General features: G+C 35.6%; 2 protein-coding genes across 2 annotated transcripts in view; both read left to right on the forward strand.

Annotated features, from left to right (window-relative positions):
* Positions 1-23836, forward strand: part of LOC128920086 (uncharacterized) — a 143526-nt gene that overhangs the window by 30789 nt on the left and 88901 nt on the right. The gene's annotated exons all lie outside the window — the stretch shown is intronic.
* On the forward strand, positions 13658-14210 carry LOC105218175 (uncharacterized). Its single transcript, XM_011193595.2, has 2 exons — positions 13658-13852; positions 13938-14210. Exons 1-2 carry the CDS (start codon positions 13733-13735, stop codon positions 14088-14090), a joined length of 273 nt encoding a protein of 90 aa, XP_011191897.2. The 5' UTR covers positions 13658-13732; the 3' UTR covers positions 14091-14210.

The following is a 23836-nucleotide window of genomic DNA, read 5'->3' on the forward strand; positions in this document are numbered from 1 at the left end:
TGACTTACTAGTCGACCTCAAGCGAAAATGTCTACTCGACGGACGCACCGGTTTAACATCACGTCGGGGTCACCAATGTGGTGGTTAGGGTGTTATCAAATGAAACACTATTTAACCACTTACTTATTTAAATAAACTTTATTCACACACGAGTAAATCCTATTTACAAATATAATATATTATTTGTTAATACATATAGTTACGGATATATTTAAAGTTGAGCGCAGTAGAACACGTGTGGTCTCGTCGGATGATCAAAAGGAATAGGGCGAATGAGAGAAATGAATATGAGGTGATTAATATTGTAACGGGACTAAATACTTTAGTTGCTGAATACAGTGTTACCAGAAAGGAGTTAATTACAATATTAAGAATAGTTATTTAATTAATCTATTACAATTAGGAGTGATGCTAGTCGCTACATGTACATATGTTTAGTGATTCTTAAATCGATGATTAATCCAAACAATTTCATTTCTTTGCCAAGGCAACCCGCCAGCAACTGTTATATCACTTCCTCTCCCGAAAACCCTCCGCTCGCTCTTACTCTCGTGCCTGCTAAACACAAGTCCCTTTCAAATAAACATGAATGATTATCCTTTCATCAGTATAAAATAAAAAGTGGAAAAAAACTTTATTAACTTAAATGTGTGCTCGGTGGCACCCAAAGGTCGTTAAAAATTACTCAAACCTGAGTGTTTCCCTCAAAATATTTTCACTGCTGCGCATTATTTACTAACCTTTATATACACTAACTTGTTTATGTAACCAGTGTAACTACCCAAAAAACTTGATTTTACATAAAAAAGTTTTTTTTCGTTGGCCAAATGTTTATATGTCAATTAGATTGTTGATAGAATAAATCAAAGTAAATAAAGCAGTGAAGCGAACTGCAGTCAAAGGTGTAGGCGCGGTGGCGAGAAGTCAAATAATCCCAGGCAGCTCAAGCAACAACCGCAATAAAATGAAAATGTAACCAAATAAAACTTTGGAGAAATCAACGGCAGTTTCAGCACGAGGAAAAAGGAAAATAAATTCACGCTCCGCGCAGTAGACAAACTTCAAAGTAACATTTTCATGCTGACATCATAAAAAACAACAAATACCCACAACAACAATATTTTTGACTACTTTGCAGTAGCGTAGATTTTGTGTAGACTTTGTTTTATGTATCCTTTTCGGTTGATGGCCCCGAGCAACAACAAACTGCAGCCATACAAAGCAATAAGGCTGTCACAAGTCATGCGTCAGTAGTCAGCAGTCAGTCCAGTGGTCATTGCCGCAGCATTTGCCACAGCAAAAGTGCTCCCAAATGCTAAACTTGCCGCGTTGAAGTGTTGTCAAATGCGGTTTTGACTGTTATGACCTTTATGCGCAGTGTTCGCTTTGTCAGTGACATTTTTTTGATTTCAAAATCACTTTTTGGTTTTTTTCCTTTTCATTATTACTTTTCTTCCAAGCTGTGCTTTCATTTCGTCTTGTTGATTGTATAAAGTGCGATAAGATTCACAAAATTTTAGTGAAATATGTGCATACTTTTGTGCGCAAATTAGTTGAATTGAATTTGAGAAAATTGCGTAAATTTGTTTTGAGTTTAAAAAGTGTAGTTACATAAGGTTATCATTTGATACATTGGCTTAATGTTGACACAAATGTCCAAGATCGATTTAAAACGATTATTTAATCGATTTAATCGACCACTGCTTGACCCTAGAGACATTCCCGCAAACGTGGAGAATTCGGCTCAAAAAGTGACATTTTCAGTTGAGAATAAGTTTGGGATGCAAACAGGTCTCTACAAATATTTTGTTGAGTTAATGTTGACACAAATGTCCAAGATCGATATAAAACGATTTAATCGATTTAATCGACCAGTGCTTGACCCTAGAGACATCTATTGGAAAACGGCGGAAGCAAAGTTGTAGACCTAATAGAATAGAGTTGGCTTTGGTTTGAAATTAATTTGTTTCTTAATTTTGACTAATGCGCCAAAAGGTAGGCAACATTGTTGGTGAAAGCTATATTTTAGCAAATTACTGAATATGAAACTCGTGTATATTGATAACTTTATTAAATAAACGCTAACTTTATGATATATATTTTATTCCTGGGTCCTTAAGTTCTTACCAAAAAGTCGCCGAAAAGGTTACTCACTGTTTTACTTCGTTAAGTCATCATTTCTCTCACAGGCTTTGGTTATGGAACTGGTTTTGTAAATATATAATTAAAGCTCTGTTTCAGCTGTTGTTTCTGTTCCAAAGGAGAGTTGTCAAGATTCTCAGCCCAATCAAACACTTTGTGACATCTTTTCTTTTTCATACTCTCGCAACAAAAGTTGCTAAGAGAGTATTATAGTTTTGTCCACATAACGGTTGTTTGTAAGTCCTAAAACTAAACGAGTTAGATATAAGGTTATATATACCAAAGTGATCAGGGTGACGAGTAAAGTTCAAATCCGGATGTCTGTCTGTCCGTCCGTGCAAGCTGTAACTTGAGTAAAAATTGAGACATCTTAATGAAACTTGGAACACGTGTTCCAAGGCACCCTAAGAAGGTTAAGTTCGAAGATGGGCGTGACCCCGCCCCAAATAGGTATTTTGTATATATCTTGCAAACCAATAAAGCTATATAAACCAAACTTTCTACAGTCGTTTCTTTTAGCCGTTTTCTTATACAGTCCAAAAATGAAAGAAATCGGATAATAACCACGCCCACCTCCCATACAAAGGTTAGGTTTAAAATGACTAAAAGTGCGTTAATTCACTAACGAGAAACGTCAGAAACACCAATTTTACATAAGAAATGGCAGAAGGAAGCTGCACTCAGATTTTTTTACAAAATGTAAAATGGGCGTGGCGTCGCCCACTTATGGGTCAAAAACCATATCTCAAGAACTACTCGACAGATTTCAATAAAATTCGGTATATAATATTTTCTTGACACCCTGATGATAATGGTGGAATATGGGCGAAATCGGTTCCCAATTACGCCTACTTCCCATATAACTCAATTTTGAATTACATCTGAATCGTTCACTTTATAATGTATACATAAGGAACCGATAAAGATAGCGAAATAAAACTTTACACAAATACTGTATTTGAGCTTTGACAGCACTTGTGGAAAAATTGTCAAAATCGAACCATGACTTTTCAAGGCCCCTGATATCAAACATGAAGAACTCAGTGCCTAAGGGTAATTTTTCACCGAAAATATAGGTAAATCTCTAAATAAATTGCGAGAGTATAAAATGTTCGGTTGCACCCGAACTTAGCCTTTCCTTACTTGTTTCTTTTTGAGGTCTTCTCGGCATAAAGCGGTTTGCCGAAACACCAAGTAAATTGTGGCAGATCGAAGTAAGCGAGTTTTGAGGCCTGTGTACTGATTTTGGGGTCGTCCAAAAATTCTCCAAAGTATTACTATATACATATAGTAGAGGTAAGAACTCTTTCACTGCCTCAATTTTTACACTTTTTCAGTCTCCTTTTCGCAGATTTTACTTTTTTAAACAAAATATACTAAAACGATATTTTCAAAATCAAAAGCTAGACACTCTCCGATGGCAGTACGTGGGAACCATACCAAATTTATTTATCTTAACCGATTTTTAGTAATTTCTCACATTGATTCCAAAGGTCAAAATAAATTTCTCACAGTCTCTCATGTCTGTATGTATTTGAGTGTATATAGTTATACAAATATAGGTCAAGTGTCAAACTGCACAGCTGTTCAGTCTACATGCAATTCAAATCACTAGCAATTTCGTCAAATAATTCAACAAATACACAGCGGGTGACCCGAATAAAAAAAAAACAAATTCGCAAAAGTGCCACTCCATTCTAGAGTACATACCTAAAAATAACAAGAAACAAAATGCAACAACAAAAGCAATAAAAATTCACTTTGTAATGCAATTTATTTTACTATTTCCGCCAACACTTGGACTCAACAGGAACTAGCAGGCAGCTAGAGCATAGCGGTAAAGGACACATGCTGTGGGGCAAACAGAGTTATTGTTTTATATTTATGGCAATTTTATTGACAAATTGCAACAACAACATGGAAAAGTGATGTACAAGCAATTATACGGTGCATAGAAATAGAACATCTATTTGAGAGAGAGAGAGAAACAGCGAGGGAAGGAGTGAAAGAGAGATGATGTGCCTTGCTGATTGGACACCTGAGCATGCCGTTATGTGCGTAGGACTAAATACTTTTTCGCAGCAATCACAATTTTGCTGACGTCTTGCAGCAAGTACCTAACTAAATACGTGCGTTTTGGTACGCTTGTAAGTGTCGCATTTGACACGTATGTACTATGTATGGACAGCCATCCCACTGGGCTTTTGAAAATCGCTCCTAAAATGACTGCAGCGTCTGTCCTTTTGTGCAATTTGTTCGGGTCGCACGTAGCGCATTTAAGCAGCAACTCGTGTGCATTTAAGTTTGTATTGAATTGCCATTCATTCGGCATTAAAGTGAATGAGTGCGTGTGAGAAGCGCTCTCAAAGTCAAGTCATGAATGAAAGGACCTGCTGCTGCTCGAGGCACTTCTACCTTAGTTGTTGGCATTGGTGTGGTGGTCTCACAGTCATTTGCTATAATCTGCTTTGCTTTGCGGAGTAATAGCAAATTTTTGACAGCTGGCAAATAACTGTTCGTTTAACTGTGTTTTTGTTGCAGCTGTTCATCAATTGAGGCAACATTTTTGGCAAAGTTTCTTTTATTATCTACCCTTCATTTAAGTTTTATGAGAATTTCTGCAGCGTCTGTCGCAACATTTAGTCAAAGGCGCTTGATAAATTCATATATATATATATATATATATATATATATATATATAAATATTCCCAGACAATCTCCATTTAAGCACCCGCATCTGTTTTCATTTAAATAGATGCGCTTGTTGTACCCGCTTGATTCTTGATTTATCTATTTATGTGCTTCTTCTCTTCAATATATATATATATATATATACCATTTCTTTGTTTATTTATTTTGATTTCGCCTTCAAACAACAATGAAAATCTTCTCAAAAACTTAGCCATATTTGCATACGCCGCAGTTGAGCGCATGAAAAAAATCACTACAACAACAATAAATTCACCAAATACATGAATCGCTTCAATCTACAGTCTGCTGTCAACAAATTGTGTCCACTGATAAGCGATAAGATAAGACACGCAAACGTGCCACAAATGCTCACAATGAAACTTATTCAATTCGTAAATTTGCTAGTGGTCGGATTGTTTGCGAGCAAATCGTTTGAGCGGAAAGTCTACAGTGAGAAAAAATATTTGTTAAAAATAAATGATTACATGTAGAGTCTTTCGACCATGTCTTCCAATGCGGAGCTTCAAGAAGGTATGTTAAGATAAAAGCGGTCAAGCATTAACCAATTTAATTTCTTAAATTTTTCCTTTAATTACCAGATTTTTTCCAGATTCGCATTTTCTTAACCATATCTTCATATTTCTAATACTAAGTTCTTATAGAAAAAATTTCAACAAAATAGCGGTTCAATTAAAAATTTACCGTTATATGACAGTTAATTGTATTTTTACTGAACCTAAAAAGTCAACTCTCATTCAATTTTAATATATCACAGATTAAAATGGCAAAAAATCGACGTTCAACAATAAAAGCCTTTCTTTTACAAAGGACTCGGAATTTAATTCCTCAAAACTAACTGAAAAACTAGGCTTCTAGGTATTTATCTCACTTTTAGGTGATCACAGTCTGAGATACTTTCATTCTGAACCACCTAAATATGTATTGATTACCATAAAAAGAAAAAGAAGAAGCTTCTGAGAACCACTTTTTCAAAAATGTGCTCGAATTTATGAAAGTTACAGATGTCGCTCGGTTATTTGGTTGCTGTGATTTAATGAGGGGAAAAAGTTCAATTATAAAAAATTTCATTGGATAGTCTCTTTTTCCAACATCCTCTGAAATATTGTACCTTTTATCAGTTTAAGTTAGTATAACGGTAAAATATCTAAAATTTCGAAGCCTTGAAAATATGAAGAATTAATGAAAATAAATTTATATTTAATGCGCCGAAATGTAGGCAACGAACTGCGTGCTATTTCTCAGTATACATACTTCATTATAAGGCAGCTTTACGAAATGGGTTCAATGCCTATTTTCTATATATGTATCTTGAAATATTTTATTGAATTATAAATGTTATTATATAAGCAATTTTTCAAATTCAATTTTTTCACTGTAAACTCTCAAAAATACCGTTAGGTTAATTTTCCGTACTTCTAATGCTACCATAGTCCACACCATAGCCCTTCATCGCTTATCAGCATTTTCATATTTCCTGCACAAAACAAACAAATCGCATTCTACAGTTACTTGTCTTCACGGGTCCCTTATCACTCAAACAGCGACTTTTTGCAAATATTTAGACTTCCATACCCTAGTCCAAGGGTCGCAAAGAGCCCGCAAACAAAAAGCAATTTCTTATTTATTGCCGACGCACAATTTAAATATAAATATATATTTGTTTGAAATACTGTATCAGAAAGTGTCTTTTCCGCTTGATTGGCCGTTAAAATTTCGATACGTGCACACAAACACATTGACTCTCACTCGGCGACTGACATTTGCATAGTCACGTCTTGTCAAAGTGTGTAAATATTGCAATCGCTGAGCGAAATCTTAAATGCAAAGTTGGATTTAAATTTTGTGAACGACAAGCAAGTCACCGCACAGCTGGTTGAGGGGGGAGTTGGGTGCCAGTATAAATGACTTGTTGTTGGGGGTCTAAGAATTGACGTTTGTGTGCGTTTCTTTGTGGCTCCCTGTGTTTGTATATGTGTATATGTGTCTCTATGCAAATAGTCCGCAGTGAAGAGAGAAAATCGATTGTTGATTGTTTGTGCGAAATTCTTTAAGACTTTCGGAATTGTTTTTATGGCGATTTGAGCTTTGACTATGTATACACATTTAAATTGTGCGAAATTTCAAGAAAAGTATTTTTTTGGTAAGAAAGGGTAGATTGGTTTCCAATAACATATAATATTGTTGTTGTAACTCTTTCGACGTTTTTTTGGTGTAAATGACCTTTCACGACGATATTTCTCTTATATACTCTGGGTGTCAACGACGAAACAAAATCAAACTCTACAAGTCGCTTATCATTCCCGTCCTGCTTTATGGTGCAGAAGCTTGGACGATGTCAACATCAGATGAGTTTTCGAGAGGAATATTTTGCGCAAGATTTATGGTCCTCAGAACATTGGCAACGGCGAATACCGCAGACGATGGAACGATGGGCTGAACGAGTTATTCGACGACATTGACATACATAGTTCAGTGAATAAAAAGACAGCGGCTACGCTGGCTAGGTCATGTTGTCCGAATGGACGAAAACACTCCAGCTGTGAAAGTGCTCGATGCAGTACCCGCCGGAGGAAGCCGAGGAAGGGGAAGGCCTCCACTCCGTTGGAGGGACCAGGTGGAGAGCGATCTGGTTACACTTGGAATCTCCAACTGGCGCCGAACTGCGAAGGAAAAAGAGGAGTGGCGCGCTCTCATCGATTCGGCTATAACCGGCTAAACGGTTCAACGCCAATCACATACATGCTCTGGTTTCAAAAACTTTCTCGAGATTTTGGACAACTTCTACTGGTTACAGTTCCATATCCATTAGAAGAAAGCCTTAATCAGATAATGCTCTAAGATCCAATAATGCTCTAAGGTCCAGAGTTCCATATCCATGAGAAGAAAAATTTCATCGGATGATATTATCATAGATCATACGCGATAGGAATCAAGTTCTGATTCCAGTCTGTGGAGGTTACAAAATGGAGTTTCCACTCTAAGATAATTTATTTCAAATCTCCATTAAATTTACGATCAAAATATATCTAAAAATATTATTCATATGAACATTAAAATATATAAAGCCCTTGAAACTGCAATAACGGAATTTCAACAAATTTTACGCTCTCAACGCTCGTCAACACACACAAATCTTCCGCAAACTGCCCTCCTAGCTGCAATTAACTAAACTCCCACTTTGACTTTTCCAACTCTTTTTCGGTGCAACCCTTCAATTGACGCCCCTCGCGCCCTCTACCAATCCGAGCCACATTGATTTTAATTACGTAAGCGCTTCCAATTTCATTTACATAGCCGGTTTCCGTTTCTACTTTGAGTTTTATGAGAAAATCAAATATTTACTTTTCGCAATGCTCGCTTGCCAACGCTAGCTAACGGCGGTAAGGGAAAGGGTTGACTGTGCGTGGAATACACTTACACTCAGGCACGAGTATTCTGTGCCCGAAAATTGATTGCATTTTAAATGGTGACAACGGAAGCTTTAGCTGCTGTCAAACAAAAAGCTTTGCACAAACAATGCAACGGTTTTTCTGCGTCGCATTTTCATTGCACAAATGCGTAGGCGGGCGGTCGACGCGCCGAATTTATGGACAATTTTGGAAAATTATCAAAATTACAAAATAATGAAGTGATTAATGGGTTTTTAAGCACTGCGGCGCTCCAAAGTAATTTTAAGCTTTCGAACAAGTGGTTGCCGTGCTGTCGGCCAGTCAGTGCAGTGCATTTATCATAATTGCAGTTCAAATCTACAAAAATACATTAATACAATAATACAAATTTGACAAATATGGATTCATGTTTACACAGTCTTTTTTTTTTGTTTTTGGTAGATTTGTCTACAAAATTGTTTAGTTTTTTTTTTGGGTTCTAAATGCAACCTATTAAGATAATGGATTTTTGTAGTTAAAACAATTTGTTGGAAATTTTTGTCTGGTATACTCGCATATATCAAAATGGTCTGAGTGACGTTACGAGTTCAGTCTTACAGTTATAAAAGCATGAAATCGGACTACAACCACGCCTACTTTCCATATATAAATTCTCTCGGTCCTCTCTAATCCGAAAGTGGAGAATGTTCAGAATATAGCTTATAGGCTTTCAAGCGCCCGGATACCGAATATGACGAGCTCAGTGCCTCTGACTTACTTTATACCGAAAATATCAGTCTGTTAGATATTTCAAAGAAATTCAAAAAGCAGCTTTTCCTGGTAATGATGGTTTCAAGAATAGGTAATACGGGTCAATCCCCTATTGCTCATATACCTATTATAAGGATTTTCAAACTTACGCTTGGCTTTATACGGTATATATTGGAATATAGATTTATTTGGAAAAAATAAACGAATGTATATCTGGAATATTCAATAATTAGTTGGGGGAAAAATAATGAAATCGGCCAAGGAATTACCCCAGCTCTTATATACTATATATAATGATTTCCGTTATTTCTATGGACTTAAGACCGTATATCCGGATCAAATTCTAAGTTATCTAATAACATCGGGTTAAAGTATTTTATTAATTCAGTTTAATGATACGAATCGAATGAAATAAGTACAGAGCTTCCTTAGAGGTAATATAGTGATTTCTATCTGAGCTTGGTCTCATTGCCAACTTGCTGCTACTATGACATGGAGGCTGAAACTCTCCTACAACTACTACTAGAATGTATAGCACTTAACAGAAACAGGAACAGAATTTTGGGACATACCATCCCAACTGAGGGACGCATCGACTCCCTTAATTCCTGCGGTATTCCGGAATTCATCAGTGTGCTGGGTCTAATGCAGTTTTTGTAGACATTGTGCGGGCACAAAAGACCACGGGTCGCACTGAATTCCTCTAATTAATATTGTATTTTATTCTATAAATAACTGAACTCGGTCCAGTGTTTGATCTAGTCTCAGCCTATCGCTTCTATAATGAGACTAAACTTATTTGTGGTTGTTGTACATATGTATGTACATTGGTCTAAATACATATATGTAATTTCTTGTTGAATTAAAAAATACTTCATTTCTGGCTTCCTTTTATTTAATTTCTCTTCTTGCTAAGCGCGTGGACCCGCAGCAAATTCATTAGAAAAACAACAATTGTATATTTTTTTTTACAAAAAACGGAGAAATATATATATATACATACATACATATATATACAAATGTTTCCACCTATTGGGCGTTATTTAACTATGCGACACCTGGCAACCACCAAAAACCGGTGTTCATGTGGGTGGGCTGGACTTGATACGTCAGAGTCATTTAGCGCCTCTGCGGCTTAGCAACAACTGCACTGCATTTGCATATTTATTTGCACGATTAGACTTTTTCTTTTATTTTGTTTACTTATTTATTTTTTTTATTTTACTTTTTCACTTGTTAGTAAACAAAGCGGAATTCGAGTCGAAATTCAATTCGAAAATTTTAAAAAAGCTGTTAGTTGATTCCAATGAGTATGTACATTTGTGGGTATATTTGTGTGACCAACTGCTTAACGACTTCGTTTCCGCAATCGATTGAATATAGAAGAATCGATTATCGAATATATATAGAATATATATTTTTGAGTTATAAAGTGTTAGTATCGATTATTGAAGTTCAAGAACTGTCCCCTTACTCTCTTGAAAGATTTTTGTGGTTGAGTGAATCAAAGTCCAAAGCCATACTTAACTCCCTAGAACTTATTGAATCGAGTAGTTGTACCTAATGGATAAAATTTGAACATACATATGTATGTATTCACATATTATAAATATATGTATTTAAATTTTTTGTTGTTGTATATATATCTACTCTTTACTACGCCTTCATTGAATATCGATTTTCCTTTGTCTAACACAAAGGCGCATTTTTTAAGTTTCGTTGTGCTTTTGTGCAAAATTTGCATTGCTATCAGGAAATACATACACATATGTATTTGTAAATGTATGTTCAATAGTGAATTCAAATAATTCGTAGTGTATAAAGTACAATAAAAAACGCAAAATGTATAATACGCACGTGTCGCCAGCATAATTCGGCGGGTGTTCATTTACTGGTAGACAGTGTGGGTGGTTTAGCGATAAGCGCACTCAAGCAGGAATTCAACTAACAGAAAAAAAACTAAAAAAAATAACATGAAAAAATTTATGCAAAAATGTACATTTGAAATATTTTTCACGTGTTGCCCAAATATGTACGGAATGCCTTACGTGAAATGCCTTTGTACTTTTTCGATTTTTAGTTTAATATAACATTAAAAAAAAAATTAGGAAACTGCTTAAAAAATTTGTGAGAATGTAGAGATACTTTTTTTCTCTGTTTAACAATATTTTAAATTAGAAAAAAATAATTTTCGCCAACTAAATATGCATGTATATGACTAAACAATATAGAGTTTCATTTTAAGCTACCTTAGTAAGCTACTGAATTAATTTAAATTATTAAAGTTGATAGAGGAATTATAATTTCACTTCTTCTCAAAAAAATCTAAATTTAGTTCTTTGTAGTTTTTGTTAATTATATTAATAATTTTGGTTATCTTTGTCAGTATATTTTTGTGTAATAAAACAGTAATTAAATGTGCGTTGACCGTAATTCGAAATGCATTTCATTTGTATATGTTTAAGTGGTATATGAATTGCTCAAAATTAAAATGTAATTAACTATTACATCGGTTTCATTAACTAGAAATTAAAGAAGTGAGGAAAGGCTAAGTTCGGGTGCAACCGAACATTTTATAGTTTCGCAATTTATTTATGTATTTTTTTTAAGATAACAAAACTTGACCAATATATTCGGCATAAAGTTCAATAGAATAATGAAAATCATCACATATATCCTGAACCGATTTCACTCGTTTTCACCACCAAGGTACACTATATCCAAGACTATATGCTCACTTAATTTTGCTAAGATATCTCACATATTAACCGATAAATACCGGAACTTTGATAATCCGAATATAAGGTAAGAGGCATTCTCTGGAAAAAAGCCACTTGAAAAAAAGTTCTTTATTTTCTATACAACTATCTTATAGTATATGTAAAACCTAAAATAAAACATATGGTGGTAGGTCTGTGTAACGCGGGGTTGCCATACAGTAAGGGGCCAAAGTGTTTTCAAAAAAATTTTTCGAACCGCTATAACTTTAAAACTAATGAATGAAGATTTTAAAACGCCATTTGACTTTTTTGTACAGAATTTCTCAAACTTTAAAACTGTGTATCGAAAAATTTATAAAATTAATATTTCATAGCAAAAAATGAAATTTTTTTTTTTAATTTTAACCCTTTATGCCCCCTTCGATTTATTTCGAAAATATCTTAAAATGTTCCTTATTTCATCACCTTCATCACCAAGGGAATTTTGGGACAGCAATATTTGTATGAGCTACAAATAAAAAACCAACTCAGAATATGGTGAAAAATCATTGATTTATGCACTATTATTATCTGCAATTAGCGTAATCCAGGATTAACGACGTGGACGTAGCAGACATTTAATCTCTTTTTGTTTTTTTTTATTTTTTAATATTTTTTTATTTTCGTTCTTGAATCTAATCTACGTAATAATTTTAAATAAAAAACAAAAACCAAAAAAAAACAAAACAAAAATTAAAAATTTGAAAAAATACAAAAAAAATAAAAAAAAAAACAAAAAGGGATTAAATCAGTATGTGTGTAAAGTTATCTTCATAGGTTCCTAATTTATATATTATAAAGTGAAGGAATTAAGTGGAATTCCAAATTGAGTTATATGGGGAGTAGGCGTAGTTGTGAACCGATTTCGATGCGATTTTTGATACGTGTTATCAGGGTGTCAAGAAATCAAGAAAATATTATGTACCGACTTTCACTGCAATTGGTCGAGTAGTTCGCACATTTTCAACAGCAACCCTTTCACAGTCTCAAGGAACATATGTACCAAGTTTCGTCACCCATATATTAATTTTTACTCAAGTTTTCAGAATATTCCAGAAATGATCTCATGTCGTTTTTTGATCCCCCTGCTATCGGAATGAAGTTCTCGCTATTTTTTTCTCATGCGGTGAGTTATAGGTACGTTTCTGAAACAAATTTGCATAATTATCTTGAAATAGTTTATTAATTCTTATAGATTTCGTCAAGAATCCTACTTTGGAAAAATCGTTAAGGTCGAAGATCTTATTTAAATATCGTTTACTAAGGAAGTATATGTTTCTCATAGTGAAGTTCTTTTATTACCAAGGATCCAGCTAATTGTAGAGTGTTTTATGTATTCGAAAACCCCAAAAGTTCTGATTCTCTCGCACTAGAACCTTCAATACTTCCAAAAATATTTAAAAACTCTTCAAAAGCACCCTCTATATCGGAATTCCATCATTTAATGTACATAATTATTAAACGATAATATTTAATTACTGCGTAATGAAACCACACTTCAGTTTGTCAATACGTTTCGGACCGACTTTTGTTCGTTCAATGAAGTTGAGTAGTGTATCCACGTATATAACGGTTGTATTGCCGTTGCTCTTCATTTTAACGAGCGTAAAAGTAAATATATAAATAAAATAAATATATAATAAATAAAAAATAAAAGAAATTAGCTTTGGTGTTTAATATCCTTATCTCCCTTTTAAGCAAGTCCAATCCACTTTGAGTGTAAAAAATGTGCGCTGTCACAGCCCCAACACCAGTGTCATACGCTTTGAATATTGCAAACTTAATGCGGTGCGTCGCGATTTCAAGGATGTCTCAATAAAAATGTTTGTGGTGAATAAACCGATACGAAAATCTGTGGTATGTTGAAGACCACCAAAGCCAACCTTTACTTTTATACATATAACTCAAATATTGTTTTCGTGTATTTCGTCGCAGATTACCATACAATTTCTCAAACGCTCGAATGGCTACAAGTCTTTTATGTCGGAGATGAAAGTGGATGCCTGCAGTTATCTCAAGAAACGCAATAATTTCATATTGAACACACTAATGGATGTTTGGGGGAGATCATCGAATATGAATCATACTTGTCCTTATGATGTATGACATTTACGTTGAAATATTATTTTGCTAAAATATTGTTTTGCTTTTAATATGTAATTTTCTGGTTTTCTCATTTCCACAGCATGATTTGATTGTTGAGAAACTCCGTTTTACCGAAGCCGATTTTCGTTGGATACCATTTCCATTTGGCGACTATGCTTTTTATGTTAAATTTGTTTTTAATAATGTATTCGCGGCACAACTTGACTTTTATTTAAGCATTTTGCAAGATTAATTTGTAATTAAAACAATAATAATAATAACGCGTGTCAGTTAGTAAGTTCTATATCATATATATTTAGAACGAAAGGGAAACGATAGTGTAAGGGAATTTTTGTACTAGAGTTTGGTTAAAAGGTTTGGGATTAAGTTTTACAAATATTGCTTTGATTTGAATTAAGTAGTATGGTGTTGAGGTCCTATGTTCCAGCTACATACATTTCCAATACATATTATGATAAAATCGGGAAGGTAGAGATGATGAAGGAAATTTCTGTCGTCTCAGCTGCAACAATGGCTAATAATATGAAAATTTCCAACGAATCGATAAACGAAGATAACTGGAACTTTTAGAGCTGACGAAACTGCAAGTCTGAACCAGTTCCAAGTCACGTTCTCTTTGGAACTAAAATATCTTGTAGTTGTATTACATTGATGAATAGTAATTTGAGAAATGCATATATTCCCCGATTAATATTGTCGAAACGTACTGTAATGATACGCTTACCAAAATAATTCCAAAACAAACCAATTTTTCTCTTAGCAATCTGGGCTTAAAAACACGGCTTAAAATGTTTATACTCTCACAACAAAAGTTGCTAAAGAGAGTATTATAGTTTTGTTCACATAACGGTTGTTTGTAACACCTAAAACTAAACGAGTTAGATATAGGGTTATATATACCAATGTGATCAGGGTGAAGAGTAGAGTCTGTCTGTCCGTCCGTCCGTCCGTCCGTCTGTGCAAGCTGTAACTTGAGTAAAAATTAAGACATCTTGATGAAGCTTTGCACACTTATTTCTTGGCACCATAGGAAGGTTGCTTTAGAAAATGAGCAAAATCGGACCACTGCCACGCCCACAAAATGGCGAAAACCGAAAACACATAAAGTGCCATAACTAAGCCATAAATAAAGCTATGGAAATTTGGTATGAAGGATCGCACTATGAAGGGGCATATTTGGATGTAATTTTTTTGAGGAAGCGGGCGTGGCCCCGCCCCATACTAAGTTTTTTGTACATATCTCGCAAACCAATAAAGCTATATAAACCAAACTCTCTCTAGTCGTTTTTTTAGCCACTTCCTAATACAGTCCAAAAATGAAAGAAATCGGATCATAACCACGCCCACCTCCCATACAAAAGTTAGGTTGAAAATTACTAAAAGTGGGTTAACTCACTAACGAAAAACGTTAGAAACACTAAATTTCACATAAGAAATGGCAGATGAAAGCTCCACGCAGATTTTTTTACAAAATGGAAAATGGGCGTGGCATCGCCCACTTATGGGTCAAAAACCATATCTCAGGAACTACTCGATCGATTTCAATGAAACTTGGTTTGTAATAGTTTCCTTACATCCCAATGATATGTTGTGCCTACTTCCTATATACCAGAACTTTGAAACGATCTGAATCGTTTACTTTACAATATATAAAGTAAGCACTAGTGAAGATATCAGTGCAAAACTTTGCACAAATACTGTATTTATAGTGTGGCAGCCCATTTCTAAAAATCGCCGAAATCGGACCATAGGTTTTCAAGGCCCCATATATCGAACATGAGGACCTCGGTGCTTCTAACCTAATATTATGGTTTCCAACTTTCAATGGACTTTATACAATATATATGACGAATATGTGGGTCAAATTTTGTATTATATAATATAAATAAAGTTGAATAAATAAATTGCGAGAGTATAAAATGTTCGGTTACACCCGAACTTAGCCCTTCCTTACTTGTTTCTATTATTTTCAGAAAAATCAATTACGATTTAGGATTCTATCATTGTTTATGTGCCAACTTAACGTTCAATTTGGGTTTCCTCAATTTATTAGTAGTCTATAAGATTCGGGTTTACAAAAAAATCACATAACTTACAAGTCAACCAACGTCAACTCCCATTTAAACTCAGCTCGGATTACATTTATGTTAATTTCGATAATTTTTTATAAAGACATACAACGACTAATTGAATTATCAGAGAAAATCATAAGCAATAAACTACGGTAAATGACTTTATTGAAGCGAAACAAAAACGAAGAGAAAAGGTGGAAAGCAGCTTCAGCATAATGGTCAACTAAAGTCGGTAAGCAGATGCACCGAAGTTAAGGTGACATTGCATAATGTTTTAGGCACGTATGTTGCATGTAAATACATGTATATGGAAAAATAAAATCAATGAGAGGCCAACTCCTACCTATACAGTGTGTAGCTTAAGCAAGTATTTACCGGTTTGAGTGACAAAATTAAAAAATAAAAATGTTAAAGCTAGACAAATTTACTGCCACAAATGCACCCACACCTTTTGTCATATTGTCATAACTCATATTTTTATACAAATATGAAGAGATACAACAACATAGATAGTGTTAAGCAAATATAATCGCATACCTTGTATTTACTATCAATATTGATCTAGAAGACACATGTAATATTTTTTTCTTTCATTGGTTTAAAAGTAAAAGCTTATATGAAAGCGTTGTTCCGTTTGGTATGAAATCTTGAATAATAGAGACTGCTTTAAAGTCCGGGTCTGATTCAATTACACGAACTGTTGTTCATCGTGGGAGCGACTACGGTATTAAGTTAGATTGATTAAATTCGGCTTGGTTCATATTACTACGGTTAAAGCATTTAGTTCACCTCGATGAAAGTTGTATGCCGTCTAAACGTCTTAAGTTTTTTTGTGGAAAACTTCTAGGTGACATGCCTTGTAAAAACTAGAATAAAATAAAAAATTATCCGTTTAGCATAGAGGGGAATAGAACAAGGTACCTCGGAAAGTCTCACCTTTATCCAAAATTCTTATTCCCTCACACGGAAAGTTATTGACAACACTTCGCGGCAACTAAAAATATGACCCTAAATAGGTTTTAAAATTTTTCGAAAGAATTCTTGAACTATCTCGAAGAAAACGGGACCTCTCTAATGTCAATACCGCAACCCATTGTTGCCTTTTCCCTTTTTAAATCTCCTTATTGCATTTTCTTTCAGTTTTTTTTCTTGTAACAATTTCTTGACGACGTTATTAAAAATTCCTCACCACGCTACCCATAAACAATGTCCCTTCGGAATCGATATGTAAGTATGTCTCTCTTTTGTTTTTGCTGCACGCCTTGGTTTTGTTGGTCACATATGACGTTGAACTTGCCAACCATATGGGCTAAATGTCTTGGGTCAATTTTTTATATTATACGTAGGAAATTTGTCGATATCAAAATATTACACTTGAGTTACCAACGCCAAGCGAGGATGAGGAGGAAGAATAGTATACGGAGATGAAAAATAATATCGAAGAAAAAATATTTGAGCTAAAAATAATACTGGTATGCGGTGAAGCGAGGGTAGGGCTGTATGGAGGTGGTGTAAGCAGACATTTTTAGCTTTAACTTAAATTTTTTGTAGGTTTATAAATCCATATCTGGGTAATGAGAAGAATGACCATAAATTGCTGTAAAGTGGCTCTATTGACTGGCTTTTGAAGTTTGCTTGCGACAGAATTTGAAGAAGAAGCTTTTACTATTTTTGACTTGAAATTTAGTCAGAATATATTTGGTTTAAAAATATTTGGGATCTAGAAATTGTGTTTTTATTAGCTTTGAGTGCTTATTCTTCGTTAAGCATGAAGTTGGTTGCGGTAGCGATAGTGCCTGGGAGGATTCTTATACTTTTAATGCTGAAATTTTAATTATTAACCATTTAATAATGGAATACATTTCTGTTGTGGTAAAACACATTGACTTGCTGAAATTTATAGCCTCATAATCGGCTTTCGCTTCACACCTCTCATAAATTATACAAATAAACTGCAATTGTAAATAATTTATATATTTTCAATATGTTTATGTGTGTAAAGCGATAATTTTAATTTAAAACAAATATTCGTCATTGTCAAGCCTTGAACCACAATTGCATACTCTGTAAATTGCAAATGTCACAAAATATGAAATTTTATTCTGTTATTTTTAATTTTGTGTGCTCGCAGCATAAATATGTATGTTAGTATGCGCAGAGGAATTTTAACAAAACAGTTGTATACATTATTCCCAACACGTACGAAAGTTGTTAACTACGGTGCAGTGGTTGTGCGTTGTTGCAGGTGAAAGAGGGTATTCATGAAGCAGAAGAAATGATTTTTTTTAATAAAAAAATTTTAAAATTATTAATTATTATTTTTTTTTTCATAAAAATATACAATTTTTTATATAAATTTATTTAAAAATAAATAATTAATTTAATTCAAAATTTTAAATTTTTTATAAAAAATTTCTAGCACCGCTTGAACATCCACATTGTAAAATTTATGCGCCTGCATAATGTACATTTTTTATTGTCATATTTTTATGACATTTTAATTTTTCATGCATTACAAATATATTTTACAAATTTACATATATATAGATTTCAATACATATTGTAAGTGCCATCACATTGCAATGCATTGTAAAGCACAGTGGTGGCAACTTACGTGCGCTTCATAGTGAAGTGAATTTATGTATGTAAAAGCGCATACTTATTGATTAAATTATTACGCCATTTCCTTAACGTGACATTATTGATAGTGTTTTTTTTTTCTACCTTTCTGCTCTGCCTTAAGACCATAAATTTTGATTATTAATATGTGATTAACTGTTGAATTGTGTTGTTGGCGCTTTTGTATACCTAAGGGTTTATTGACATATTATTTTGTGGTAGACATACTGATTTCAGCACAGAGTTCATTTAGAATCTTAATATATAATTATTATTAAATAATTTTGTATGAGATTCATTGCTAAATCGAACCGAAAACAAACGACGTGTTATTAATTTAAATAACAAATATTGAACTGCTGATCTGGGTGATTCACGTTTTATGTTCTCTTATGTCTTATCATTACGTTTACTATATTTTATTCAATTTGTCACTAACCGATATTACTATATAAGACCAGTAATCTTCGAAATAAAAAGTTTTTTATTTTTTTCGAACCCTTTATGACTCCATATTATATTCGTTTATTATACTCTCGCAACAAAAGTTGCTAAGCTTTGTTCACATAACGGTTGTTTGTAAGTCATAAAACTAAACGAGTTAGTTATAGGGTTATATATATATATCAAGTCGGTTCTCCTACGTACCCCATCACACAGCATAAAAGTAGTTGAAATCGGATAATAACCACGCCCACCTCCCATACAAAGGTTAGGTTGAAAATTACTAAAAGTGGGTTACACAACAATTCCACTAAATCAATTTGTTTTATATTACCAACAATTTAAAATTTGGGTCAATAGTTTTGCGCTTCTGTCATAACACCGAGCTCCTCATCATTCCTCCACCAACCAAACCAAACCAAAACCGGCATAATGCATTAATAATTTAGCGACACCTACAGTCAAACTGGAGTGCATCGAAGCATTTTCTCCACTGCCACCAGCACTGGTGTGACTGCCTGGCAAACACATGCAAGTTTAATGCGAATTTTCACACCTCAAAAAAGGCGAAGTAGAAAGTGAAAAAGTTTTACGCTGTAAAAGTCGCCAATTTTTATTATTTATATTTCCGCATACCACTACTTTAGTATATATGTATGTATATAAAAATGTAGATATAGCTCCCAGAATCTCTGTTTGTTGACTCGCCGTTTCGTTGAAATGAAAAATTGCTCAATTCAGCATATACAGACATCGGTTCTATATATACTTATGGGTATAGCTATGCCACATTGGTGTATCGTTTTTCAGCTATATCATTATGTCGTTACATACATACAGACATTCAATATCATTATATTTAACTTCATCACTGTCAACACCAATAACAGTAACAACATAATAATCAACTGGATAGCCAGCCATACCATATATTTGTTGTTTTGTTGTTGGCGCACAGAAGCAGCGCCAAGAATCGTCCGAACGATCGCCGACGCTGACCAACCAACAAAGCTTCCTCGCGCCTCTTTTGTTTACACTACACACTGGGGTCCCATGCATGGCACGTTATTGCAGTTATTTTTTATGTTGCTGACAGTTGGTTCGTTTTTGGTCAGTAGTACCTCTGTTGTTTATTGTTGTTTTTTTATCATATGTACCTTTATATTTGCCGCACAGGTGCCAGCAGCAGTTAAATATATATATGTGTTTGTTTATTGTTGTTGTTGTGTTTATTTTCGGAATTTCGCGAATTTTTCGCATTTTATCTGCGTTTGTTGTTCTTATTGTTGTTTATGCAGTATACCTTTATATGCTTGTATTATGGCTCTCTTGTGGTAAGCGTTGAGCAACTTTTTGCGCCTTCGCCTTTTTATTGATTTTATTGGCGGCTACTCAGATAACAACTTTTTTGTGAAATCAAATTGCAGCAGTCTGCGGTCGGTTATTTGTAATTCTGCTGCTTATCGGCAGACGATTTCACATATTTACCATACATATATATATGTATTCAATATTTATATAGCTGCATTTATAGCCGTCTTCAATTTTTACCTGTTTTTGCACGTAATTTCCCGTTTTCTGCGAAGCTTCTTTATGCGCTTATTATCTCATAAACTTTTTTATTTTTATTTTTATTATTGCCCTTATTCTCAAATTTAGCGGCGCCGTTTGTATATGTTCTCCCTGTTGTATTTGCTGTTTTATTTTCACACTCAATTTAATTGCGCGCGTCATCAATTAGCACATTCAACTGGCTATTTTAATCGAGTTAGCTTAAGTGGAAATATTCCGAGAATTTCAAGTTATAAAAAAATATTATGAGCCATTAGCAAGCATTCAGAAATATCAGCTTAAACACCTACTGAGTGTATTTGTTGAGTGGAATCAAATTAGCAAGACTCTCAGAGAGAACAATCAAATTATTGTGACAATTGCTATCATTTATTCGAATTAATTGATAACTGTTGTTCCAATATTACTTTTGGAGAGCAGATAAAACTTGTCTCGAAGTACTTATAACACAGTTTCTTAAAAGCAGTGGAAAATATTAGATGGATTTTTTGTTCGAGTTATCATCGAGTTCATCGAGTTATCTTCAGAGAGCACAATATGGTTATATAACGCCGGAGTTTTTATGACTATGAACTTTGGAACAGGTTTTATTCTGTTCTGAAATCCCTATAACCACCACCACAGGAAGACTATTTCGATTTGAGTTATTCACCAATCTCACCTGATTCTGATTAGGGAACAATTTGTCTACCGAACTATAAAGAACTACGGTTGAAGTTCCATAACTCGAATTTCGATAACTCGAAGATCTCCATAACACGAACTCTTGAATTGGTAATAGAAGTCCTTTGTTGTTCATACAAATTACGTTCCATAATTCGAAGGGATGGGGTCATATGTAGGAGTTCACGCAAGTGAGGAAAGTTTCTGATTGCCATTCACTTGGGAGTGGCCAGGAACGATTCTTTTGCATATGACTCAAGCAGCTCACGACTTCCGGTTTTAGACCAAGTATCCCCTGGGTAGCTAACAGACATCCGTTTGGAGGCGAGCTAAAGTGAGAAGGCGAAGCCCGCTTGTGCGGTTGTGCGTAGGGCTTGGGACCCACCACATAAAAACGAATAACCAGTGAATAAGAAACACAGGCCTCGGATGAGAAACCCCCCTTTTGATGACGACCACGGCAAACGTATAAAGGACTATGATTTGAGGGCATGCACCTGGAATGTCCGGACTCTTAATTGGGAAGGTGCCTCTGCCCAGCTGGTTGATGTCCTCATACAACTAAAGGCTGACATCACCGCCGTCCAAGAAGTGCGATGGACGGGACAAGGACGGAAGAAGGTGGGTCCTTGTGACATCTACTACAGCGGCCATATAAAGGAGCGCAAATTCGGTGTTGGATTTGTGGTGGGAGAGAGACTACGTCGCCGAGTCCTGGCATTCACCCCGGTGGATGAACGTCTTGCCACAATCCGCATCAAAGCGAGGTTCTTCAACATATCGCTGATTTGCGCCCACGCCCCAACGGAAGAGAAGGACGATGCGACCAAAGATGCTTTCTATGAGCGCCTAGAACGCATCTATGAGCGCTGCCCCCGCCACGATGTCAAAATCGTGCTTGGCGATTTTAACGCCAGGGTGGGTAAAGAAGGTGTCTTTGGCACAACAGTCGGAAAATTCAGCCTCCATGACGAAACATCGCCAAACGGCCTGAGGCTGATCGACTTCGCTGGGGCCCGAAATATGGTTGTCTGTAGTACCAGATTCCAGCATAAAAAAATTCATCAAGCAACGTGGCTGTCCCCTGATCGAAACACGCGCAATCAAATCGATCACGTTGTGATAGACGGAAGACATGTCTCCAGTGTTTTAGACGTGCGTACGCTCCGAGGACCAAACATTGACTCGGACCATTATCTAGTAGCAGCAAAGATACGCACTCGCCTCTGTGCAGCAAAGAACGCCCGTCAACAAACACAAGGAAGGTTCGACGTCGAAAAGCTGCAATCACAACCGACAGCCGAACGATTTTCTACTCGACTTGCACTCCTGCTCTCGGAGAGCACTCATCAGCATCTCGATATAAGGGAGCTGTGGAACGGCATCTCAAACTCATTGCATACCGCTGCAGCCGAAACAATTGGTCTCCGGCAACGCCAAAAAACCAGTTGGTACGATGAGAATTGTCGTTCCGCAGTGGAGAGAAAACAGACTGCCTACCTCGCAACGTTGCGATCGACCACAACACGTTCGGGGTGGGATAGATATCGAGAACTGAAGAGGGAAGCGAGACGCATTTGCAGACGTAAAAAGAAAGAGGCCGAAATGCGTGAGTATGAAAAGCTTGAAAAGCTGGCCGACATGGGTAATGCTCGAAAATTTTATGAAAAGATGAGGCGATTAACAGAAGGTTTCAAGACCGGAGCATTATCATGTAGGGACCGAGAAGGTAATCTGGTAACGGATGTCCAGAGCACACTGGGATTATGGAGGGAACACTTCTCCGAAATGCTCAATGGCAGTGAAAGTACAACACCAGGAGATGGCGAACCCGATTCCCCAATCGATGATGATGGAATAGATGTTCCATTACCCGACCATGAAGAAATTCGAATAGCAGTTACCCGCTTGAAGAACAACAAAGCGGCGGGGGCCGATGGATTACCGGCCGAGCTATTCAAATACGGCGGCGAAGAACTGATAAGGTGCATGCATCAGCTTCTTTGTAGAATATGGTCGGAAGAAAGCATGCCTGACGATTGGAATCTTAGTGTGCTCTGCCCAATCCATAAGAAGGGAGACCCCACAATCTGCGCCAACTACCGTGGTATAAGTCTCCTCAATATCGCATATAAGGTTTTGTCGAGCGTATTGTGTGAAAGACTAAAGCCCACCGTCAACGAACTGATTGGACCTTATCAGTGTGGCTTTAGACCTGGAAAATCTACAATGGACCAGATATTCACCATGCGCCAAATCTTGGAAAAGACCCGAGAGAGAAGAATCGATACCCACCATCTTTTTATCGATTTTAAAGCTGCCTTCGATAGCACGAAAAGGAGCTGCCTTTATGCCGCGATGTCTGAATTTGGTATCCCTGCAAAACTAATACGGCTATGTAAGCTGACGTTGAGCAACACCAAAAGCTCCGTCAGGATCGGGAAGGACCTCTCCGAGCCGTTCGATACCAAACGAGGCTTCAGACAGGGTGACTCACTATCGTGCGACTTCTTCAATCTATTGCTGGAAAAAATAATACGAGCTGCAGAACTAAATAGAGAGGGTACAATCTTCTACAAGAGTGTACAGCTCCTGGCGTATGCCGATG

Source organism: Zeugodacus cucurbitae, chromosome 3, assembly GCF_028554725.1.
Source record: "Zeugodacus cucurbitae isolate PBARC_wt_2022May chromosome 3, idZeuCucr1.2, whole genome shotgun sequence".
Classification (NCBI taxonomy): Eukaryota; Metazoa; Arthropoda; class Insecta; order Diptera; family Tephritidae; genus Zeugodacus; species Zeugodacus cucurbitae.

Excerpts from the sequence above, each read along its gene's own strand:
- LOC105218175 (XM_011193595.2), top strand. The coding sequence starts at position 13,733 with ATGTCGGAGATGAAAGTGGATGCCTGCAGTTATCTCAAGAAACGCAAT. Across the intron at positions 13,853-13,937 it reads ATCATACTTGTCCTTATGAT|CATGATTTGATTGTTGAGAA; the intron begins GTATGACATTTA and ends TCATTTCCACAG.